Source organism: Eleutherodactylus coqui, chromosome 4 (genome assembly GCF_035609145.1).
Source record: "Eleutherodactylus coqui strain aEleCoq1 chromosome 4, aEleCoq1.hap1, whole genome shotgun sequence".
Taxonomy (NCBI): Eukaryota; Metazoa; Chordata; class Amphibia; order Anura; family Eleutherodactylidae; genus Eleutherodactylus; species Eleutherodactylus coqui.
The window spans coordinates 89,652,986-89,672,473 of NC_089840.1; the positions used below are offsets into that span (position 1 = coordinate 89,652,986).

The following is a 19,488-nucleotide window of genomic DNA, read 5'->3' on the forward strand; positions in this document are numbered from 1 at the left end:
CGGGGAGAGAACTCTCCTCCAGCCGCTCCGTCTCCTTGTTGGCTGCACTGTGAGCAATCCAGCGATACTCGCTCCTGTGTAACAGCGCAGAATACCATGTACATGATGCAGGAAAGTATAAAGCATGTTCTGTCAGCAATTTGTAATTGCAATAAAAATAACTTAAAATGCACAATGACATAAAGGAGTTTTCCCACAAAAAAAGTTATTCCCCATCCATAGAATGGGATCCCACTGATTGGGAGAACTAGGTATGATGCAGCCCCAAGTAAATACAGTGATGGTCACACATGCACACCATGGCTTCATTTGTTTCAATGGGACTACCAGAGCTAGCCAAGTTAAAGCGCACAGCTATCTTTCACAGTCTTACTTAACAAGTGACCAGGCTTTTTTGCTTTTTTCCATTTTTGTTTTTTCCTCCTCCCTTTTAAAAAATCGTAGCTCCTTTTTTATCGACGTCGCTGTATGAGGGCTTGTTTTTTGCGGGACGAGTTGTATTTTTCAATGGCACTATTTATTGTACCATATAATGTACTGAAAAACTTTTAAAAAATTCTTAGCGGAGAGAAATAGAGAAAAAAAACGACATTCCACTATCTTTCGGTGCGTCCTGTTTCTACGGCGCACAAACTGCAACAAAAACGACCTGATATTTTTATTCTATGGGTCAGTACGATTGCTACGATACCAAACTTATATAGTTTTTTTTTTTTTTTGCTGTAGTACTTGTATTTTTTTTTTTAAAGATATTTAATTTTTTTCAATTATTTTCTGCGGTCATTTTGTGCGCGCGATAACTTTTTTTTATTTTTCTGTCGACGTAGTTGAGCAAGGGCTCAATTTTTGCGGGATGTCCTGTAGTTTCCGATAGTATCAATTTGGAATACATACAACTTTTTGATCGCTTTTTATTGCATTTTTTCTGGAAGACAGGGTAACTAAAAAAGTGTATTTCTGGCATTCTTTATTTTTTTTTTCGAACGACGTTCACCGTGCAGGAAAAATAATGCACTACTTTGATAGATCGGACTTTTACGGACGCGGCGATACCAAATACATATTTTTATTTTATGATTTAGATTTTTTTAGTAATTGATATGGCAAAAGGCGAGTGATTTAAACTTCTATAACTTTTTTTTTTTTTTACAATTTAAAAAACTTTATTGATCTTTTCTTTTACTTTACTTTGAAGTCCCCCTGGGGGACTTTAACATGCGATGCTTTGATCGCTCCTGCAGTATGACGTAATGCTATAGCATTACGTCATACAGCTTTTTTACAGGCAGTCTATCAAGCCACCCTGTGTGGATAGCTTGATAGGCAGTCTGCTAAGGCAGCCCTGGGGCCATTCATTAGGCCCCCGGCTGCCATGACACCTGCACGGATCCCCCGATCTCACCGCGGGGGGGCCGTGCGGGACCCCCAAACAGCGTTCGGGGGATTTAAATGCCACTGTCAATTCTGACAGCGGCATTTAAAGGGTTAATAGCCACGAATGGCCGAGCGCGGCTATTGCCCGCGGGTGTCAGCTGTAATAAACAGCTGACGCCCGCGCTGTATGGAGGGAGATAGCGGCGCTACCTCCCTCCATACACGTCCTGCAGCTGCAGGACGTAAAAACACTATAGCGTGGTCACTAAGGGGTTAAAAAGGGTCATCAGAATTAACTTTTATCACCTATCCATTGGATAGGTCATAAAAATCTGATAAGAGGGGTTCTCGCCACTGAGACCTCCACCGATCCAGAAAACGGGGGACCAGTGTCACGGTCTTCTCGCCACTGCAAGGATGCTTCTACCACCCACAGTGATGTCACATTGAATGGAGCGATGGCCACACATATTCTAATGGAAATAACTGATCGCTTAGATTCGGTAGTCCCAATTAAAATTAGTGCATGCACAGCCATCAGTCCATTCATTCTCTTCCTCGGTGCTAGAAGTGCAGTGAGGATAGGGGAAACAGGACCCCTGTTCTTGGGATCGGTGGGGGGGTCTCAGCAGATTAGACTTTTGTTACCTATCCTATGCATAAATCCATATTGATGGCTGCCTAAGAATCAAGAGAAACTAAAGGAAAACAAATTGGATTGTTAGAAAGAACATGAATTGAATTTTCTGGTTACCAGTTAATATTCCTTCAATAGGACTGCCTGTAATAAAATAACAGACTAATCAGCACTTGCCTCTCTCCTGTCGGAACCCAGCACTGCCACCCCACTGTTGTCCTGGCATTTCTTGTGATAGCTGATGTCATCGAAAGGTGACAACTACAGCCAATCAACAGCTTCAGTGTCACATTGCCAAACTCCCGGCATCATGAAGCCAGTCAAGCAAGCTGTAACACTGCAGCCTCTGATTGGCTGCAGCGGTTACTTAGCTTCCAGTGACAGCAGCAGCTGCAACCAAAACTGGTAAGACGGCGAGGCTGCAGCACTGGATCCTGGCAGATGGGTAAGTAATAGAGATGAGCGAGCACCAAAATGCTCGGGTGCTCGTTACTCGGGACGAAATTATCGCAATGCTCGAGGGTTCGTTTCGAGTAACGAACCCCATTGAAGTCAATGGGCAACCCGAGCATTTTTGTATATCGCCGATGCTCGCTAAGGTTTTCATTTGTGAAAATCTGGGCAATTCAAGAAAGTGATGGGAACGACACAGCAATGGATAGGGCAGGCGAGGGGCTACATGTTGGGCTGCATCTCAAGTTCCCAGGTCCCACTATTAAGCCACAATAGCGGCAAGAGTGCCCCCCCCCCCAACAATTTTTACTTCTGAAAAGCCCTCATTAGCAATGCATACCTTAGCTAAGCACCACACTACCTCCAACAAAGCACAATCACTGCCTGCATGACACTCCGCTGCCACTTCTCCTGGGTTACATGCTGCCCAACCCCCCCCGCACGACCCAGTGTCCACAGCGCACAGCAAAGTGTCCCTGCGCAGCCTTCAGCTGCCCTCATGCCACGCCACCCTCATGTCTATTTATAAGTGCGTCTGCCATGAGGAGGAACCGCAGGCACACACTGCAGAGGGTTGGCATGGCTAGGCAGCGACCCTCTTTAAAAGGGGCGGGGTGATAGCCCACAATGCTGTACAGAAGCAATGAGAAATATAATTCTGTGCCACCGCCATCAGGAGCTGCACACGTGGGCATAGCGATGGGGAACCTATGTGCCACACACTATTCATTCTGTCAAGGTGTCTGCATGCCCCAGTCAGACCACGTTTTTTTATAAATAGTCACAGGCAGGTACAACTCCGCAATGGGAATTCCGTGTGCACCCACAGCATGGGTGGCTCCCTGGAACCCACCGGCTGTACATAAATGTATCCCGTTGCAGTGCCCATCACAGCTGAGGTAATGTCCGATTAAATGCAGGTGGGCTTCGGCCCACATTGCATGCCCCAGTCAGACTGGGGTTCTTTAGAAGTGGACACATGCAGTTACAACTCCCTGTGGACCCACAGCATGGGTGGGTGCCAGGAAGCCACCGGCGGTACATAAATATATCCCATTGTGTTGCCCAGCACAGCTGATGTAACGTCAGCTTTAATGCAGGTGGGCAAAAAATTAATTGGATTACACTGTAGGCGAGGGCCCCAAAAAATTGGTGTACCAACAGTACTAATGTACGTCAGAAAAATTGCCCATGCCCAACCAAGAGGGCAGGTGAAACCCATTAATCGCTTTGGTTAATGTGGCTTAATTGGTAACTAGGCCTGGAGGCAGCCCAGTTAAAATAAAAATTGGTTCAGGTGAAAGTTTCAATGCTTTAATGAGCATTGAAACGTATAAAAATTGTTTACAAAAATTATATGACTGAGCCTTGTGGGCCTAAGAAAAATTGCCCGTTCGGCGTGATTACGTGAGGTTTCAGGAGGAGGAGGAGGATGAATAGAATACACAGATTGATGAAGCAAAAAGGTCCCCGTTTTTGATGGTGATAGAGAACGATGCTTCCATCCGCGGGTGCAGCCTACGTATTGCTTAGGTATCGCTGCTGTCCGCTGGTGGAGAAGAGAAGTCTGGGGAAATCCAGGCTTTGTTCATCTTGATGAGTGTAAGCCTGTCGGCACTGTCGGTTGACAGGCGGGTACACTTATCTGTGATGATTCCCCCAGCCGCACTAAACACCCTCTCTGACAAGACGCTAGCCGCAGGACAAGCAAGCACCTCCAGGGCATACAGCGCGAGTTCAGGCCACGTGTCCAGCTTCGACACCCAGTAGTTGTAGGGGGCAGAGGCGTCACCGAGGACGGTCGTGCGATCGGCTACGTACTCCCTCACCATCCTTTTACAGTGCTCCCTCCAACTCAGCCTTGACTGGGGAGCGGTGACACAGTCTTGCTGGGGAGCCATAAAGCTGGCAAAGGCCTTGGAGAATGTTCCCCTGCCTGCGCTGTACATGCTGCCTGATCTCTGCGCCTCCCCTGCTACCTGGCCCTCGGAACTGCACCTCCTGCCACTAGCGCTGTCGGATGGGAATGTTACCATCAGTTTGTCCGCCAGGGTCCTGTGGTATAGCATCACTCTCAAACCCCTTTCCTCTTCGGGTATCAGAGTGGAAAGATTCTCCTTATACCGTGGGTCGAGCAGTGTGTATACCCAGTAATCCGTAGTGGCCAGAATGCGTGTAACGCGAGGGTCTCGAGCAAGGCATCCTAACATAAAGTCAGCCATGTGTGCCAGGGTACCTGTACGCAACACATGGCTGTCCTCACTAGGAAGATCACTTTCAGGATCCTCCTCCTCAGGCCATACACGCTGAAAGGATGACAGGCAAGCTGCATGGGTACCCTCAGCAGTGGGCCAAGCTGTCTCTTCCCCCTCCTCATGCTCCTCCCCCTCCTCCTCAACACGCTGAGATATAGACATGAGGGTGCTCCTACTATCCAGCGACATACTGTCTTCCCCCGCTCCGTTTCCAAGCGCAAAGCGTCTGCCTTTATGCTTTGCAGGGAACTTCTCAAGAGGCATAGCAGAGGAATGGTGACGCTAATGATTGCAGCATCCCCGCTCACCATCTGGGTAGACTCCTCAAAGTTTCCAAGGACCTGGCAGATGGCTGCCAACCAGGCCCACCCTTCTGTAAAGGATTGAGGAGGCTGACTCCCACTACGCCGCCCATGTTGGAGTTGGTATTCCACTATAGCTCTACGCTGCTCATAGAGTCTGGCCAACATGTGGAGCGTAGAGTTCCACCGTGTGGGCACGTCGCACAGCAGTCGGTGCACTGGCAGATGAAACTGATGTTGCAGGGTCCGCAGGGTGGCAGCGTCCGTCTTGGACTTGCGGAAATGTGCGCTAACCCGGCGCACCTTTCCGAGCAGGTATGACAAGTGTGGGTAGCTTTTCAGAAAGCGCTGAACCACCAAATTAAAGACATGGGCCAGGCATGGCACGTGCCTGAGGCTGCCGAGCTGCAGAGCCGCCACCAGGTTACGGCCGTTGTCACACACGACCATGCCCGGTTGGAGGCTCAGCGGCGAAAGCCAGCGGTCGGTCTGCTCTGTCAGACCCTGCAGCAGTTTGTGGGCCGTGTGCCTCTTCTCTCCTAAGCTGAGTAGTTTCAGCACGGCCTGCTGACGCTTGCCCACCGCTGTGCTGCCACGCCGCGCGACACCGACTGCTGGCGACGTGCTGCTGCTGCTGACACATCTTGATTGCGAGACAGAGGTTGCGTTGGAGGAGGAGGAGGAGGGTGGTTTAGTGGAGGAAGCATACACCGCCGCAGATACCAGCACCGAGCTGGGGCCCGCAATTCTGGGGGTGGGTAGGACGTGAGCGGTCCCAGGCTCTGACTCTGTCCCAGCCTCCACTAAATTCACCCAATGTGCCGTCAGGGAGATATAGTGGCCCTGCCCGCCTGTGCTTGTCCACGTGTCCGTTGTTAAGTGGACCTTGCCAGTAACCGCGTTGGTGAGGGCGCGTACAATGTTGCGGGAAACGTGGTCGTGCAGGGCTGGGACGGCACATCGGGAAAAGTAGTGGCGACTGGGAACCGAGTAGCGCGGGGCCACCGCCTCCATCATGCTTTTGAAAGTCTCCGTTTCCACAAGCCTATACGGCAGCATCTCCAGGCTGATCAATTTGGCTATGTGCACGTTTAACGCTTGAGCGTGCGGGTGCGTGGCAGCGTACTTGCGCTTGCGTTCAAACAGTTGCGCTAGCGACGTCTGGACGCTGCGCTGAGAGACACTGGATCAGAGACATTGGATCTCAGTGGCAGGTTGGGGCACAGGGGGAGAGGCAGTGGTGCAAACCGGAGGCGGTGAATGGCCTTCGTCCCACCTTGTGGGGTGCTTGGCCATCATATGCCTGCGCATGCTGGTGGTGGTGGCTCCCCAGCTGATCTTGGCGCAACAAAGGTTGCACACCACTGTTCGTCGGTCGTCAGGCGTCTCTGTGAAAAACTGCCACACCTTAGAGCACCTTGGCCTCTGCAGGGTGGCATGGCGCGAGGGGGCGCTTTGGGAAACAGTTGGTGGATTATTCGGTCTGGCCCTGCCTCTACCCCTGGCCACCGCACTGGCTCGGCCTGTGCCCACACCCTGACTTGGGCCTCCGCGTCCTTGCCCGCGTCCACGTCCTGTAGGCCTACCCCTACCCCTCAGCATGCTGTATTACCAGTAGTGCAGAAACAGAACGCTGTAATTAAATGTGCCGCTTATTGGCCTGTGGTTGGAGGCTGACATCGCTTAAGGAACGCACAGCAGAGGCAGGAAAGAATTTTGCGCAAGCCTGCTGTAACACTTAGCTGGCTGCGTATGAATTAGGACAACTACCCCCAGCAGAGACCCAGTACACTTGTGGACAGGAATACAGCGGTGATGTAAGAGGCAACACAGAGGCAGGAAAGAATTTTGCGCAAGCCTGCTGTAACACTTAGCTGGCTGCGTATGAGTTAGAACAACTACCCCCAGCAGAGACCCAGTACACTTGTGGACAGGAATACAGTGGTGATGTAAGAGGCAACACAGAGGCAGGAAAGAATTTTGCGCAAGCCTGCTGTAACACTTAGCTGGCTGCGTATGAATTAGGACAACTACCCCCAGCAGAGACCCAGTACACTTGTGGACAGGAATACAGTGGTGATGTAAGAGGCAACACAGAGGCAGGAAAGAATTTTGCGCAAGCCTGCTGTAACACTTAGCTCCCTGCGTATGAATTAGGACAACTACCCCCAGCAGAGACCCAGTACACTTGTGGACAGGAATACAGCGGTGATGTAAGAGGCAACACAGAGGCAGGAAAGAATTTTGCGCAAGCCTGCTGTAACACTTAGCTGGCTGCGTATGAATTAGGACAACTACCCCCAGCAGAGACCCAGTACACTTGTGGACAGGAATACAGCGGTGATGTAGGAGGCAACACAGAGCCAGGAAAGAATTTTGCGCAAGCCTGCTGTAACACTTAGTTGGCTGCGTATGAATTAGGACAACTACCCCCAGCAGAGACCCAGTACACTGAGGACGGTCACAGGCAGCCCAAATAGATTTTTTTCCCCAAATGTTTTTGGAAAGGCCCACTGCCTATATACACTAAATATGTCTTCTGTCCCTGCCTCACCACTACTGGCCCTGGACAATGTAAAATTACTGCAGGACGCAATGCTCTGCACGGCCGATATACAAAAAAAAAAAAAAAGTGCAACACTGCAAAAAGCAGCCTCCACACTACTGCACACGGTTAGATGTGGCCCTAAGAAGGACCGTTGGGGTTCTTGAAGCCTAAAATAACTCCTAACGCTCTCCCTATAGCAGCTTCGGCACCAGCACCACTTTCCCTGAACTATGTCAGAATGCATCTGTGGCGAGCCGCGGGAGGGGCCGATTTATATACTCGGGTGACACCTGATCTCGCCAGCCACTCACTGCAGGGGGGTGGTATAGGGCTTGAACGTCGCAGGGGGAAGTTGTAATGCCTTCCCTGTCTTTCTATTGGCCAGAAAAGCGCGCTAACGTCTCAGAGATGAAAGTGAAAGTAACTCGAACATTGCGTGGTACTCGTCTCGAGTAACGAGCATCTCGAACACGCTAATACTCGAACGAGTATCAAGCTCGGACGAGTACGTTCGTCATCTCTAGTAAGTAATGCTCAATTTGTTTTATTACGGTCAGCCCCATTGTAGAAACACTGTTTAGTAACTGGACAAACCATTTAAAGGGAAATCCAGGCTAGATTATTTTTCACATGTCGAAAGGTAAGAATGATTTCCCAGGTAAGCCAACACCGTATTCCTGCTACATCTTTAGAAGCATCTGGATATTTCTTTTTGTTTCTAGAAATTTCCTCAAGCTCTGTGGCTATGAATTACGGAGGCTCTAAGAAGGCAGACCTGCACCATTGTTGAATATCAACGTGTAATTGTTCCACATGACACAGCTGTTAAATGTAAATATCACTTAAATAGAATGTTTCCAGTCATGTTAAGTAGGCTAAAGGGTATCCACAATGCAACACACTGCTACAATCAAAATACATTTTGGGATAGAGGAGAGCAAACCTTATTGAAATAGATCACACTGGCAAGAGGTGCGAAGCTAATATTATGATTTTGTAGATCCAACTAACCACAGTAAAAGCCATTATCTTAAAACATGAATTTTTATTTTTTGGGGGTGAGGGGGTTAATAAAAGTAGCTGACCTGCCAATTTTTTTTTTACAGGAGTGCATCAGCACCCCATCCAGGAAGTCTCCACTTATAAACATGGCCTGATAATTCAGGAAATCTGATTCATGATTGACCATGGGTCATGTGGATTTGTGCCACTTGTCATGTATCTGTTTTAGTAAATACTTTTTTCCCCACAAAATAACACTTGAGCATCTTCTCATAGAACTTTGCTTAGAACTTTTGCTCTTATACCCTTTAAATAGTTATAAATAAATTGACAACTGGGCCTTACCGCTTCATTTGTAATGTAGGGTGTGTCCTTACACAATCTAGCATTCTCAGCACGGATTTGACAGGGCTATTGTATTAGTGACACGCCCCCAACTTGCAACACCCAGTTGGCAATGTATTCTTTGATTTCTAGGATCTATAGCAGGAATGACGCAACACAGAGTTCTAAGGAAAGATAGAGGGATACTAGAGAAGAGAGACAGCATATTCAAAAAGATCTAGAAAAGCTTGCACAGTGGGCAGCGACTAACAGAATGGTATTTAACAAGGAGAAATGCAAAGTCTTACATCTGGGCAAGAAAAATGAAAAAAAAGCACATACAGAAAGGGAGGAATTGGGCTAAGCAGCAGCACATGTGAAAAAGACTTGGGTATACTAATAGATCATAGACTGAACATGAGTCAACAATGTGATGCAGCAGCCAAAAAGGCAAACACAATTCTGGGATGTAGTAAGAGAAGCGTAGAGTCTAGATCATGTGAGGTCATTATCCCCCTCTACTCTTCCTTAGTCAGACCTCATCTGTGTCCAGTTCTGGGCACCCCACTTTAAAAAAGACATAGACAAACTGGAGCAAGTTCAGAGAAGAGTTACCAAGATGGCAAATGGTCTGCAAGTCATGTCCTATAAGAATGGTTGAAAGATCTGGGAATGTTTAGCTTGCAAAAAAGAAGGCTGAGAGGAGACTTAATAGCTGTCAACAAATATCTGAAGGGTTGTCACAGTGCAGAGGGATCAGCCCTATTCTCATTTGCACAAGGAAAGACTAGAAGCCATGGGATGAAACTGTAAGGGAGGAGACACAAATTACATATTAGAAAAAACTTTTTGACAGTGAGGGTGATCAATGAGTGGAACAGGTTACCATGGGAGGTGGTGATGACCCTGGAGGTCCCTTCCAACTCTACCATTCTATGATTCTAAGATGCTTCAGAACTGACATTTCATGGGAAATATGAGTGTTTACAATAATAGATCTTTCAAAAGAGCTGATCAGCCCTCTAAGATCATTGTTTTCCCTTAATATACAGTATTTAGATAACTATGACACAATATATCTTAACCCCTTAGTAATGAAGCCTCCTTGCGCCTTAATAACCAACTAATTTTTCAATTTTTTTTTTCAATGTCTCATTCCTAGAGCCAAAACTTTTTAAATTTTCTGTTTATATGAGGGCTTGATTTTTGTGGGACAAGTTGTAGTTTATTATTACAACTTTTTGGGTTACATACAATATAGTGTACAATAACCTCTAAAAAAAAATCTTGTTTGGACTATTTTTTTTTCGGTGTTCTGCATGCAAACTAAATAATGTGATGAGATTATTTTTTATGTTTTTGCTAGTTCTGTACACAACAAAACACTTTTACATTTTTATTTTTAAAGATTTGCTTTCATATCACTGCATTCCAAGATCCATGACATTTTTATTTTTCCATCAAGAGGCTGGTTTTTATAGTTTTCATTTATCCAATTTTTGGAACACACTGCCTTTGATTCCAATGGCAAGAATAATAAAATGTGCAATTCTAGCATGTTTTTTTTTTTAAACAGCATTCCGTGTTCAGTATCAAAAATGTTAAATGAATCCTGCAGGCCAGTGCTATTACGTTAATACCAAATTGAGATAAATATATATATTTTTTACTTTTTCACACTTTTAGACCTCGGTCAGATGAGCATGTTATATGTGCAAGGAAAATGAACGATCCTAAAATAACCAATGGGTTCTTATAGAAGCTTTTATATGCGAGGAATTGGCGCAAAACGTCGTGCACCTAAAAAAGATAGAACATGCACTATGTTCAGTGCATGCCCGGCAGGAGTTTCCATTGACTCTTATTGGAGCAGGAAACTCCTGCGCTGCCAATAGCTTCTCCGCTGCTTACAGCAGAGCATTTAAAAGGTGCTGGGCAGAAGCACCTTTTAAAAGTACTGCTGTTAACTCCTGTACCTTTTAAATGTCCCATTGCCCACATGATGAGCAATTCCACAGAAGCAGTAGGGGACTACCCCCCCCCCCCCCCACACACACACACACACACCTCTCCCCAAGGGGAATCCCCTATAGTGGTGAGAAAGAGGGGGAAAGGTTTCAGGACTTCCCCTGTGGGAGGGGGGTGGGGCTAGAGAGATCTGCCCCCTAGTCAAGCCCCCTTCATGGTTTGCTCTGGTTTCCCCTGGAACAGGAACAATGAGCGGAGAAATGGGGGGGTTTCCCCATAGCCCCGCTCCATCTCTCCGTGCTATGGGGAACCCCCCCATCCATAGCTCCACTCACTTTCCCTGCTCTGGGGAAATCCCAAAGCCCTGCAAGGCTTCTCTCTCTTCCTGGAGCAGCGGTGCTGCTCCAGTGAACAGGCAAAGTTTCATGTGCTGCGTATATGAAACTTTGCCCATGCACGCACTTTCTGCATATGCGAGAAGCGCATTTTTTTCACGCACTTAGGTGTGTAAAACAATAATCTGGTCTGACCAAAGCTTTAAAATAAAATGTCTTTTTTTTCACTGCATTCAAAGACCCCTAGCATTTTTTTTGTTAATGGTGTTGTTGTGAGGGTTTTCTTTTTGTGGATAAGTTGTACTTTTTACCATTTGTTGATTCACACAACGTTTTGTTCGCTTTCTATTCCTGTTTTTGTAAGGCAAAATTAGCTATTTTCACCACGTTTTTTGTATTCTATTTTTCACGGTATGAACCATACAGGTGAGACATACTAACTTTTTTTGCTGTGTCATTATAAACACGTTTATACCAGATTTATCTGAGTTTTTTTTGTTTTACATATTAAAAGGTGTTTTTTTTTTTTTTTTGTGTTATGTATTTTTAATTTTTGTCCCACTAGGGTACTTAATAGAGATGAGCGAACGTACTCGTCCGAGCTTGATACTCGTTCGAGTATTAGCGTGTTCGAGATGCTCGTTACTCGAGACGAGTACCACGCGATGTTCGAGTTACTTTCACTTTCATCTCTGAGACGTTAGCGCGCTTTTCTGGCCAATAGAAAGACAGGGAAGGCATTACAACTTCCCCCTGCGACGTTCAAGCCCTATACCACCCCCCTGCAGTGAGTGGCTGGCGAGATCAGGTGTCAACCGACTATATAAATCGGCCCCTCCCGCGACTCGCCACAGATGCATTCTGACAGAGATCAGGGAAAGTGCTGCTGGTGCCGGAGATGCTATAGGGAGAGCGTTAGGAGTTATTTTAGGCTTCAAGAACCCCAACGGTCCTTCTTAGGGCCACATCTGACCGTGTGCAGTACTGTTGAGGCTGCTTTTAGCAGTGTTGCACAATTTTTTTTTTTTGTATATCGGGCGTGCAGAGCATTGCGTCCGCAGTCTGCAGTCATTGTACAGAGTATAGGGCCAGTACTGGTGAGGCAGGGAAAGAGATATTCAGGCTATATAGGCAGTGGGCTTTTTCCAAAAAATTGGGGAACAATACTATATTTGGGCTGCCTGTGACCGTCTTCAGTTTACTGCGTGTCTGCTGGGGGTATTAGTCCTCATTAATACGCAGCTAAGCGTTACAGCAGGCTTGCGCAAAATTGTTTCCTGGATCTGCTGTCTCTGTTACATGATCGCCGTCATCCCACCAGAGGGAAAGAGTATACATAATATTATACGCTGCCTACAGTATCTATCTGCTGGGGGTAGTAGTCCTAATTAATACGCAGCTAAGCGTTACAGCAGGCTTGCGCAAAATTGTTTCCTGGCTCTGCTGTGCGTTCCGTAAGGGAAGTCAGCCTCCAACCACAGGCCAATAAGCGGCACATTTAATTACAGCGTTCTGTTTCTGCACTACTGGTAATATAGCATGCTGAGGGGTAGGGGTAGGCCTAGAGGACGCGGGCGAGGACGCGGAGGCCCAAGTCAGGGTGTGGGCACAGGCCGAACTCCTGATCTAGGTGTATCGCAGCCGACTGCTGCGGGATTAGGAGAGAGGCACGTTTCTGGCGTCCCCACATTCATCTCACAATTAATGGGTCCACGTGGTAGACCTTTATTAGAAAATGAGCAGTGTGAGCAGGTCTTGTCGTGGATGGCAGAAAGTGCATCCAGCAATCTATCGACCACCCAGAATTCTGCGCCGACCACTGCTGCAACTCTGAATCCTCTGGCTGCTGCTCCTCCTTCCTCCCAGCCTCCTCACTCCATTACAATGACACATTCTGAGGAGCAGGCAGACTCCCAGGAACTGTTCTCGGGCCCCTGCCCAGAATGGGCAGCAATGGTTCCGAATCCTCTCCCACTGGAGGAGTTTGTCGTGACCGATGCCCAACCTTTGGAAAGTTCCCGGGGTCCGGGGGATGAGGCTGGGGACTTCCGGCAACTGTCTCAAGAGCTTTCAGTGGGTGAGGAGGACGATGACGATGAGACACAGTTGTCTATCACTCAGGTAGTAGTAATTGGAGTAAGTCCGAGGGAGGAGCGCACAGAGGATTCGGAGGAAGAGCAGCAGGACGATGAGGTGACTGACCCCACCTGGTTTGCTACGCCTACTGAGGACAGGTCTTCAGAGGGGGAGGCAAGTGCAGCAGCAGGGCAGGTTGGAAGAGGCAGTGCGGTGGCCAGGGGTAGAGGCAGGGCCAGACCGAATAATTCACCAACTGTTTCCCAAAGCGCCCCACTCGCAGAGGGCGAGGTGCTCAAAGGTCTGGCAGTTTTTCACTGAGAGTGCAGACGACCGACGAACAGTGGTGTGCCAAGATCAGCCGGGGAGCCACCACCACCAGCATGCGCAGACATATGATGGCCAAGCACCCCACAAGGTGGGACGAAGGCCGTTCACCGCCTCCGGTTTGCACCGCTGCCTCTCCCCCTGTGCCCCAACCTGCCACTGAGATCCAACCCCCCTCTCTGGACACAGGCACTACCGTCTCCTGGCCTACACCCACACCCTCACCTCCGCTGTGCTCGGCCCCATCCACCAGTGTCTCTCAGCGCACCATCCAGCCGTTGCTAGCGCAAGTGTTGGAGCGCAAGTACGCCGCCACGCACCCGCACACTCAAGCGTTAAACGTGCACATAGCCAAATTTATCAGCCTGGAGATGCTGCCGTATAGGCTTGTGGAAATGGAGGCTTTCAAAGGTATGATGGCGGCGGCGGCCCCGCGCTACTCAGTTCCCAATCGCCACTACTTTTCCCGATGTGCCGTCCCAGCCCTGCACGACCACGTCTCCCGCAACATTGTACGCGCCCTCACCAACGCGGTTACTGGCAAGGTCCACTTAACAACGGACACGTGGACAAGCACAGGCGGGCAGGGCCACTATATCTCCCTGCCAGCACATTGGGTGAATTTAGTGGAGGCTGGGACAGAGTCAGAGCCTGGGACCGCTCACATCCTACCCACCCCCAGAATTGCAGGCCCCAGCTCGGTGGTGGTATCTGCGGCGGTGTATGCTTCCTCCACTCAACCACCCTCCTCCTCCTACGCAACCTCTGTCTCGCAATCAAGATGTATCAGCAGCAGCACGTCGCCAGCAGTCGGTGTCGCGCGTCGTGGCAGCACAACGGTGGGCAAGCGTCAGCAGGCCGTGCTGAAACTACTCAGCTTAGGAGAGAAGAGGCACATGGCCCACGAACTGCTGCAGGGTCTGACAGAGCAGACCGACCGCTGGCTTGCGCCGCTGAGCCTCCAACCGGGCATGGTCGTGTGTGACAACGGCCGTAACCTAGTGGCGGCTCTGCAGCTCGGCAGCCTCACGCACGTGCCATGTCTGGCCCACTTCTTTAATTTGGTGGTTCAGCGCTTTCTGAAAAGCTACCCACGCTTGTCAGACCTGCTCGGAAAGGTGCGCCGACTCTGCGCACATTTCCGCAAGTCCCACACGGACGCTGCCACCCTGCGCACCCTGCAACATCGGTTTCATCTGCCAGTGCACCGACTGCTGTGCGATGTGCCCACACGGTGGAACTCTACGCATCACATGTTGGCCAGGCTCTATGAGCAGCGTAGAGCTATAGTGGAATACCAACTCCAACATGGGCGGCGCAGTGGGAGTCAGCCTCCTCAATTCTTTACAGAAGAGTGGGCCTGCTTGGCAGACATCTGCCAGGTCCTTGGAAACTTTGCGGAGTCTACCCAGATGGTGAGCGGCGATGCTGCAATCATTAGCGTCACCATTCCTCTGCTATGCCTCTTGAGAAGTTCCCTGCAAAGCATAAAGGCAGACGCTTTGCGCTCGGAAACAGAGGCGGGGGAAGACAGTATGTCGCTGGATAGTCAGAGCACCCTCCTGTCTATATCTCAGCGCGTTGAGGGGGAGGAGGAGGAGGGGGAGGAGGATGAGGAGGAGGGGGAAGAGACAGCTTGGCCCACTGCTGAGGGTACCCATGCTGCTTGCCTGTCATCCTTTCAGCGTGTATGGCCTGAGGAGGAGGAGGATCCTGAAAGTGATCTTCCTAGTGAGGACAGCCATGTGTTGCGTACAGGTACCCTGGCACACATGGCTGACTTCATGTTAGGATGCCTTTCTCGTGACCCTCGCGTTACACGCATTCTGGCCACTACGGATTACTGGGTGTACACACTGCTCGACCCACGCTATAAGGAGAACCTTTCCACTCTCATACCCGAAGAGGAAAGGGGTTCGAGAGTGATGCTATACCACAGGACCCTGGTGGACAAACTGATGCTAAAATTCCCATCCGACAGCGCTAGTGGCCGAAGGCGCAGTTCCGAGGGCCAGGTAGCAGGGGAGGCGCGGAGATCAGGCAGCATGTACAGCACAGGCAGGGGAACACTCTCTAAGGCCTTTGACAGCTTTCTGGCTCCCCAGCAAGAGTGTCACTGCTCCCCAGTCAAGGCTAAGTCGACGGGAGCACTGTAAAAGGATGGTGAGGGAGTACGTAGCCGATCGCACGACCGTCCTCGGTGACGCCTCTGCCCCCTACAACTACTGGGTGTCGAAGCTGGACACGTGGCCTGAACTCGCGCTGTATGCCCTGGAGGTGCTTGCTTGTCCTGCGGCTAGCGTCTTGTCAGAGAGGGTGTTTAGTGCGGCTGGGGGAATCATCACGGATAAGCGTACCCGCCTGTCCACCGACAGTGCCGACAGGCTTACGCTCATCAAGATGAACAAAGCCTGGATTTCCCCAGACTTCTCTTCTCCACCAGCGGACTGCAGCGATACCTAAACAATACGTAGGCTGCACCCGCGGATGGAAGCATTGTTCTCTATCACCATCAGAAACGTGGACCTTTTAGCTTCATCAATCTGTGTATAATATTCCTCCTCCTCCTCCTGCTCCTCCTCCTGAAACCTGACGTAATCACGCCGAACGGGCAATTTTTCTTAGGCCCACAAGGCTCAGTCATATAATTTTTGTAAACAATTTTTATACGTTTCAATGCTTATTAAAGCATTGAAACTTGCACCTGAACCAATTTTTATTTTAACTGGGCTGCCTCCAGGCCTAGTTACAAATTAAGCCACATTAACCAAAGCGATTAATGGGTTTCACCTGCCCTCTTGGTTGGGCATGGGCAATTTTTCTGACGTACATTAGTACTGTTGGTACACCAATTTTTTGGGGCCCTCGCCTACAGTGTAATCCAATTAATTTTTTGCCCACCTGCATTAAAGCTGACGTTACATCAGCTGTGATGGGTACTGCAATGGGATACATTTATGTACAGCCGGTGGGTTCCAGGGAGCCACCCATGCTGTGGGTGCACACGGAGTTGTAACTGCATGTGTCTACTTCTAAAGAACCCCAGTCTGACTGGGGCATGCAGTGTGGGCCTAAGCCCACCTGCATTAAACATGACATTACCTCAGCTGTGATGGGCAATGCAATGGGATATATTTATGTACCGCCGGTGGCTTCCTGGCACCCACCCATGCTGTCGGTCCACAAGGACTTCACAATAGGGAGTTGTACCTGCCTGTGTCTATGAATTAAAAACCCTGGCCAGGTTGGGGCATGCAGTGTGGGCCGAAGTCCACCTGCATTTAATCGGACGTTACCTCAGCTGTGATGGGCACTGCAATGGGATACATTTATGTACAGCCGGTGGGTTCCAGGGAGCCACCCATGCTGTGGGTGCACACGGAATTCCCATTGCGGAGTGGTACCTGCCTGTGACTATTTATAAAAAACTGCGGTCTGACTGGGGCATGCAGACACCTTGACAGAATGAATAGTGTGTGGCACATAGTTTCCCCATTGCTATGCCCACGTGTGCAGCTCCTGATGGCGGTGGCACAGGATTATATTTCTCATTGCTTCTGTACAGCATTGTGGGCTATCGCCCCGCCCCTTTTAAAGAGGGTCGCTGCCTAGCCGTGCGTGTGTGCCTGCGGTTCCTCCTCATGGCAGACGCATTTATAAATAGACATGAGGGTGGCGTGGCTATGAGGCCAGCGTGTGGCATGAGTGAGAAGTGGCAGCGGAGTGTCATGCAGGCAGTGATTGTGCTTTGTTGGAGGTAATGTGGTGCTTAGCTAAGGTATGCATTGCTAATGAGGGCTTTTCAGAAGTAAAAGTTGTTGGGAGGGGGGGCCACTCTTGCAGCTATTGTGGCTTAATAGTGGGACCTGGGAACTTGAGATGCAGCCCAACATGTAGCCCCTCGCCTGCCCTATCCGTTGCTGTGTCGTTCCCATCACTTTCTTGAATTGCCCAGATTTTCACAAATGGAAACCTTAGCGAGCATCGGCGATATACAAAAATGCTCGAGTCGCCCATTGACTTCAATGGGGTTCGTTACTCGAAACGAACCCTCGAGCATCGCAAAAATTTCGTCCCGAGTAACGAGCACCCGAGCATTTTGGTGCTCGCTCATCTCTAGGCCAGACATTTACAGCTAGCAGTGTTGGTCCGGCCTGCTCTGCATAATTTACATGCAGCACAGGAAACTTAAATTGTGATACCTTAGGCTAATTTCACACGAGCAAGTGCGATGACGGTCCTTGAAACTCAGCCCGATATTGTGCTCACCAACATGTAATGTCCCGCGAATGTGAGGCGCTATTATGTTAAAACTGCCTTGCATCACTTTAGGCTAAAAGCCACAACAGAGGATTGCAGAGTGTTTCACATTGTTTTCAATGGAAACCACCTCACAGGCCGAGCAATGCTTTGTTGGCCCCTTTGAAAACAATGGGCGAGGCGTTCCGAGGGAACGCCTAAAGATAGGACATGTCGCAATTTTTTCCCGCGATGCAGGAAAAACCGTTCATATATGACCCCATCCAAAAGAATTAGGTTAATATTTATGGAAGATCTATGCGTGTCGTAACGCACAAATCTCATAAAGAGACACAAAAATAAGTATGGAAAGAGATATACAGATAGTCCTCGACATACGAACATTCGAGTTACGAATTTCGGTACATACGAACAAGGTCGTCCTCAAGTGCCTAAGGCTAATTCGCATGGCGGCAGAGTGGTGGCAGCAGCGAGCAGGAGCCACGCCTGCTGCAAACAGTAGCTCTCTCTTACTGTACCCACGGGGTTTCAGTACAACGAGTGTTGTGAACTCCAAACATGTCGGGTGCCAAGCGCAAAGGAAGTGATGATGCTAGAATTTCTAAAAAACGCCAGGCCATCACGATGCAAACAAAGGTAGACATCATAAAAAGAGTGGAGCGTGGTGAGAAGATGTCTGATGTTGCTCGCTTATACCAGATGAATCATTCTACCATCGGTACCATTCTGAAGAGCAAGGATAGGATCATGGAACATGTGAGAAGTTCAGTGCCTACGCATTCTACTATTATTAGTAAGAAACGTGGAAAAGTGATAGAAGAACTTGAAAATCTTCTGAGCATTTGGATGGAGGATTGTCATCAGAAAAGAAAGCCACTAAGCTTAATGCTGATTCAAGAGAAGGCTTTAAGTTTTTTTGAAGATGTAAAGACAAAATATGGGGAAGAAGCAGCAGATGTGACCTTTACTGCAAGTCATGGATGGTTTAACCGCTTCAAGGCACATAATAACCTACATAACATTAAGGTGACAGGAGAGGCGGCAAGTGCAGATATGGTAGCAGCCCAGGAGTTACCCGCTACACTTAAGGAAATTATCAAAGAAGGTGCGTTTTCACCTCAGCAAATATTTAATGTTGACGAAACAGGCCTTTATTGGAAAAAGATGCCAGACAGAACCTACATCAGGTAGGAAGAGAAGTCTATGCCTGGCTTCAAACCCACAAAGGACAGACTGACGCTAATGCTTGGCAGAAATACCGCAGGAGATATGAAGATCAAGCCATTGTTAGTGTATCATGCTGAAAACCCAAGAGCCCTGAAAGATATAGCTAAGGCCTCACTTCCTGTTGTGTGGAAGAGTAACCGAAAAGCCTGGGTCACTCTGGCTATGTTTCAAGACTGGTTTTATCACCATTTCATCCCCGAGATGGAACGGTACTGCCGGGATAAGAACATTCCCTTCAACATTCTTCTGCTTTTAGATAATGCACCGGGCCACCCCCCTTTCCTAGATGACTTTCATGCAAATGTGAAGGTAGTTTTCCTGCCACCCAACACTACCTCCCTACTCCAGCCAATGGACCCAGGGGGCCATTGCAACCTTCAAGAATTACTATCTCCGTTGC

General features: G+C 48.9%; 1 protein-coding gene across 1 annotated transcript; it reads left to right on the forward strand.

The window, feature by feature from the left end:
* The first annotated feature begins 18,419 nt into the window (after nucleotides 1-18,419).
* LOC136626510 (tigger transposable element-derived protein 1-like) lies at nucleotides 18,420-19,052 on the forward strand. The gene has a single exon (XM_066601567.1). It carries the CDS (start codon nucleotides 18,420-18,422, stop codon nucleotides 19,050-19,052), a length of 633 nt encoding a protein of 210 aa, XP_066457664.1.
* The last annotated feature ends 436 nt before the right edge of the window (nucleotides 19,053-19,488 follow it).

What these genes read in the sequence shown, in the direction of transcription:
- LOC136626510 (XM_066601567.1), top strand. Translation starts at nt 18,420, where the DNA reads ATGTCGGGTGCCAAGCGCAAAGGAAGTGATGATGCTAGAATTTCTAAA.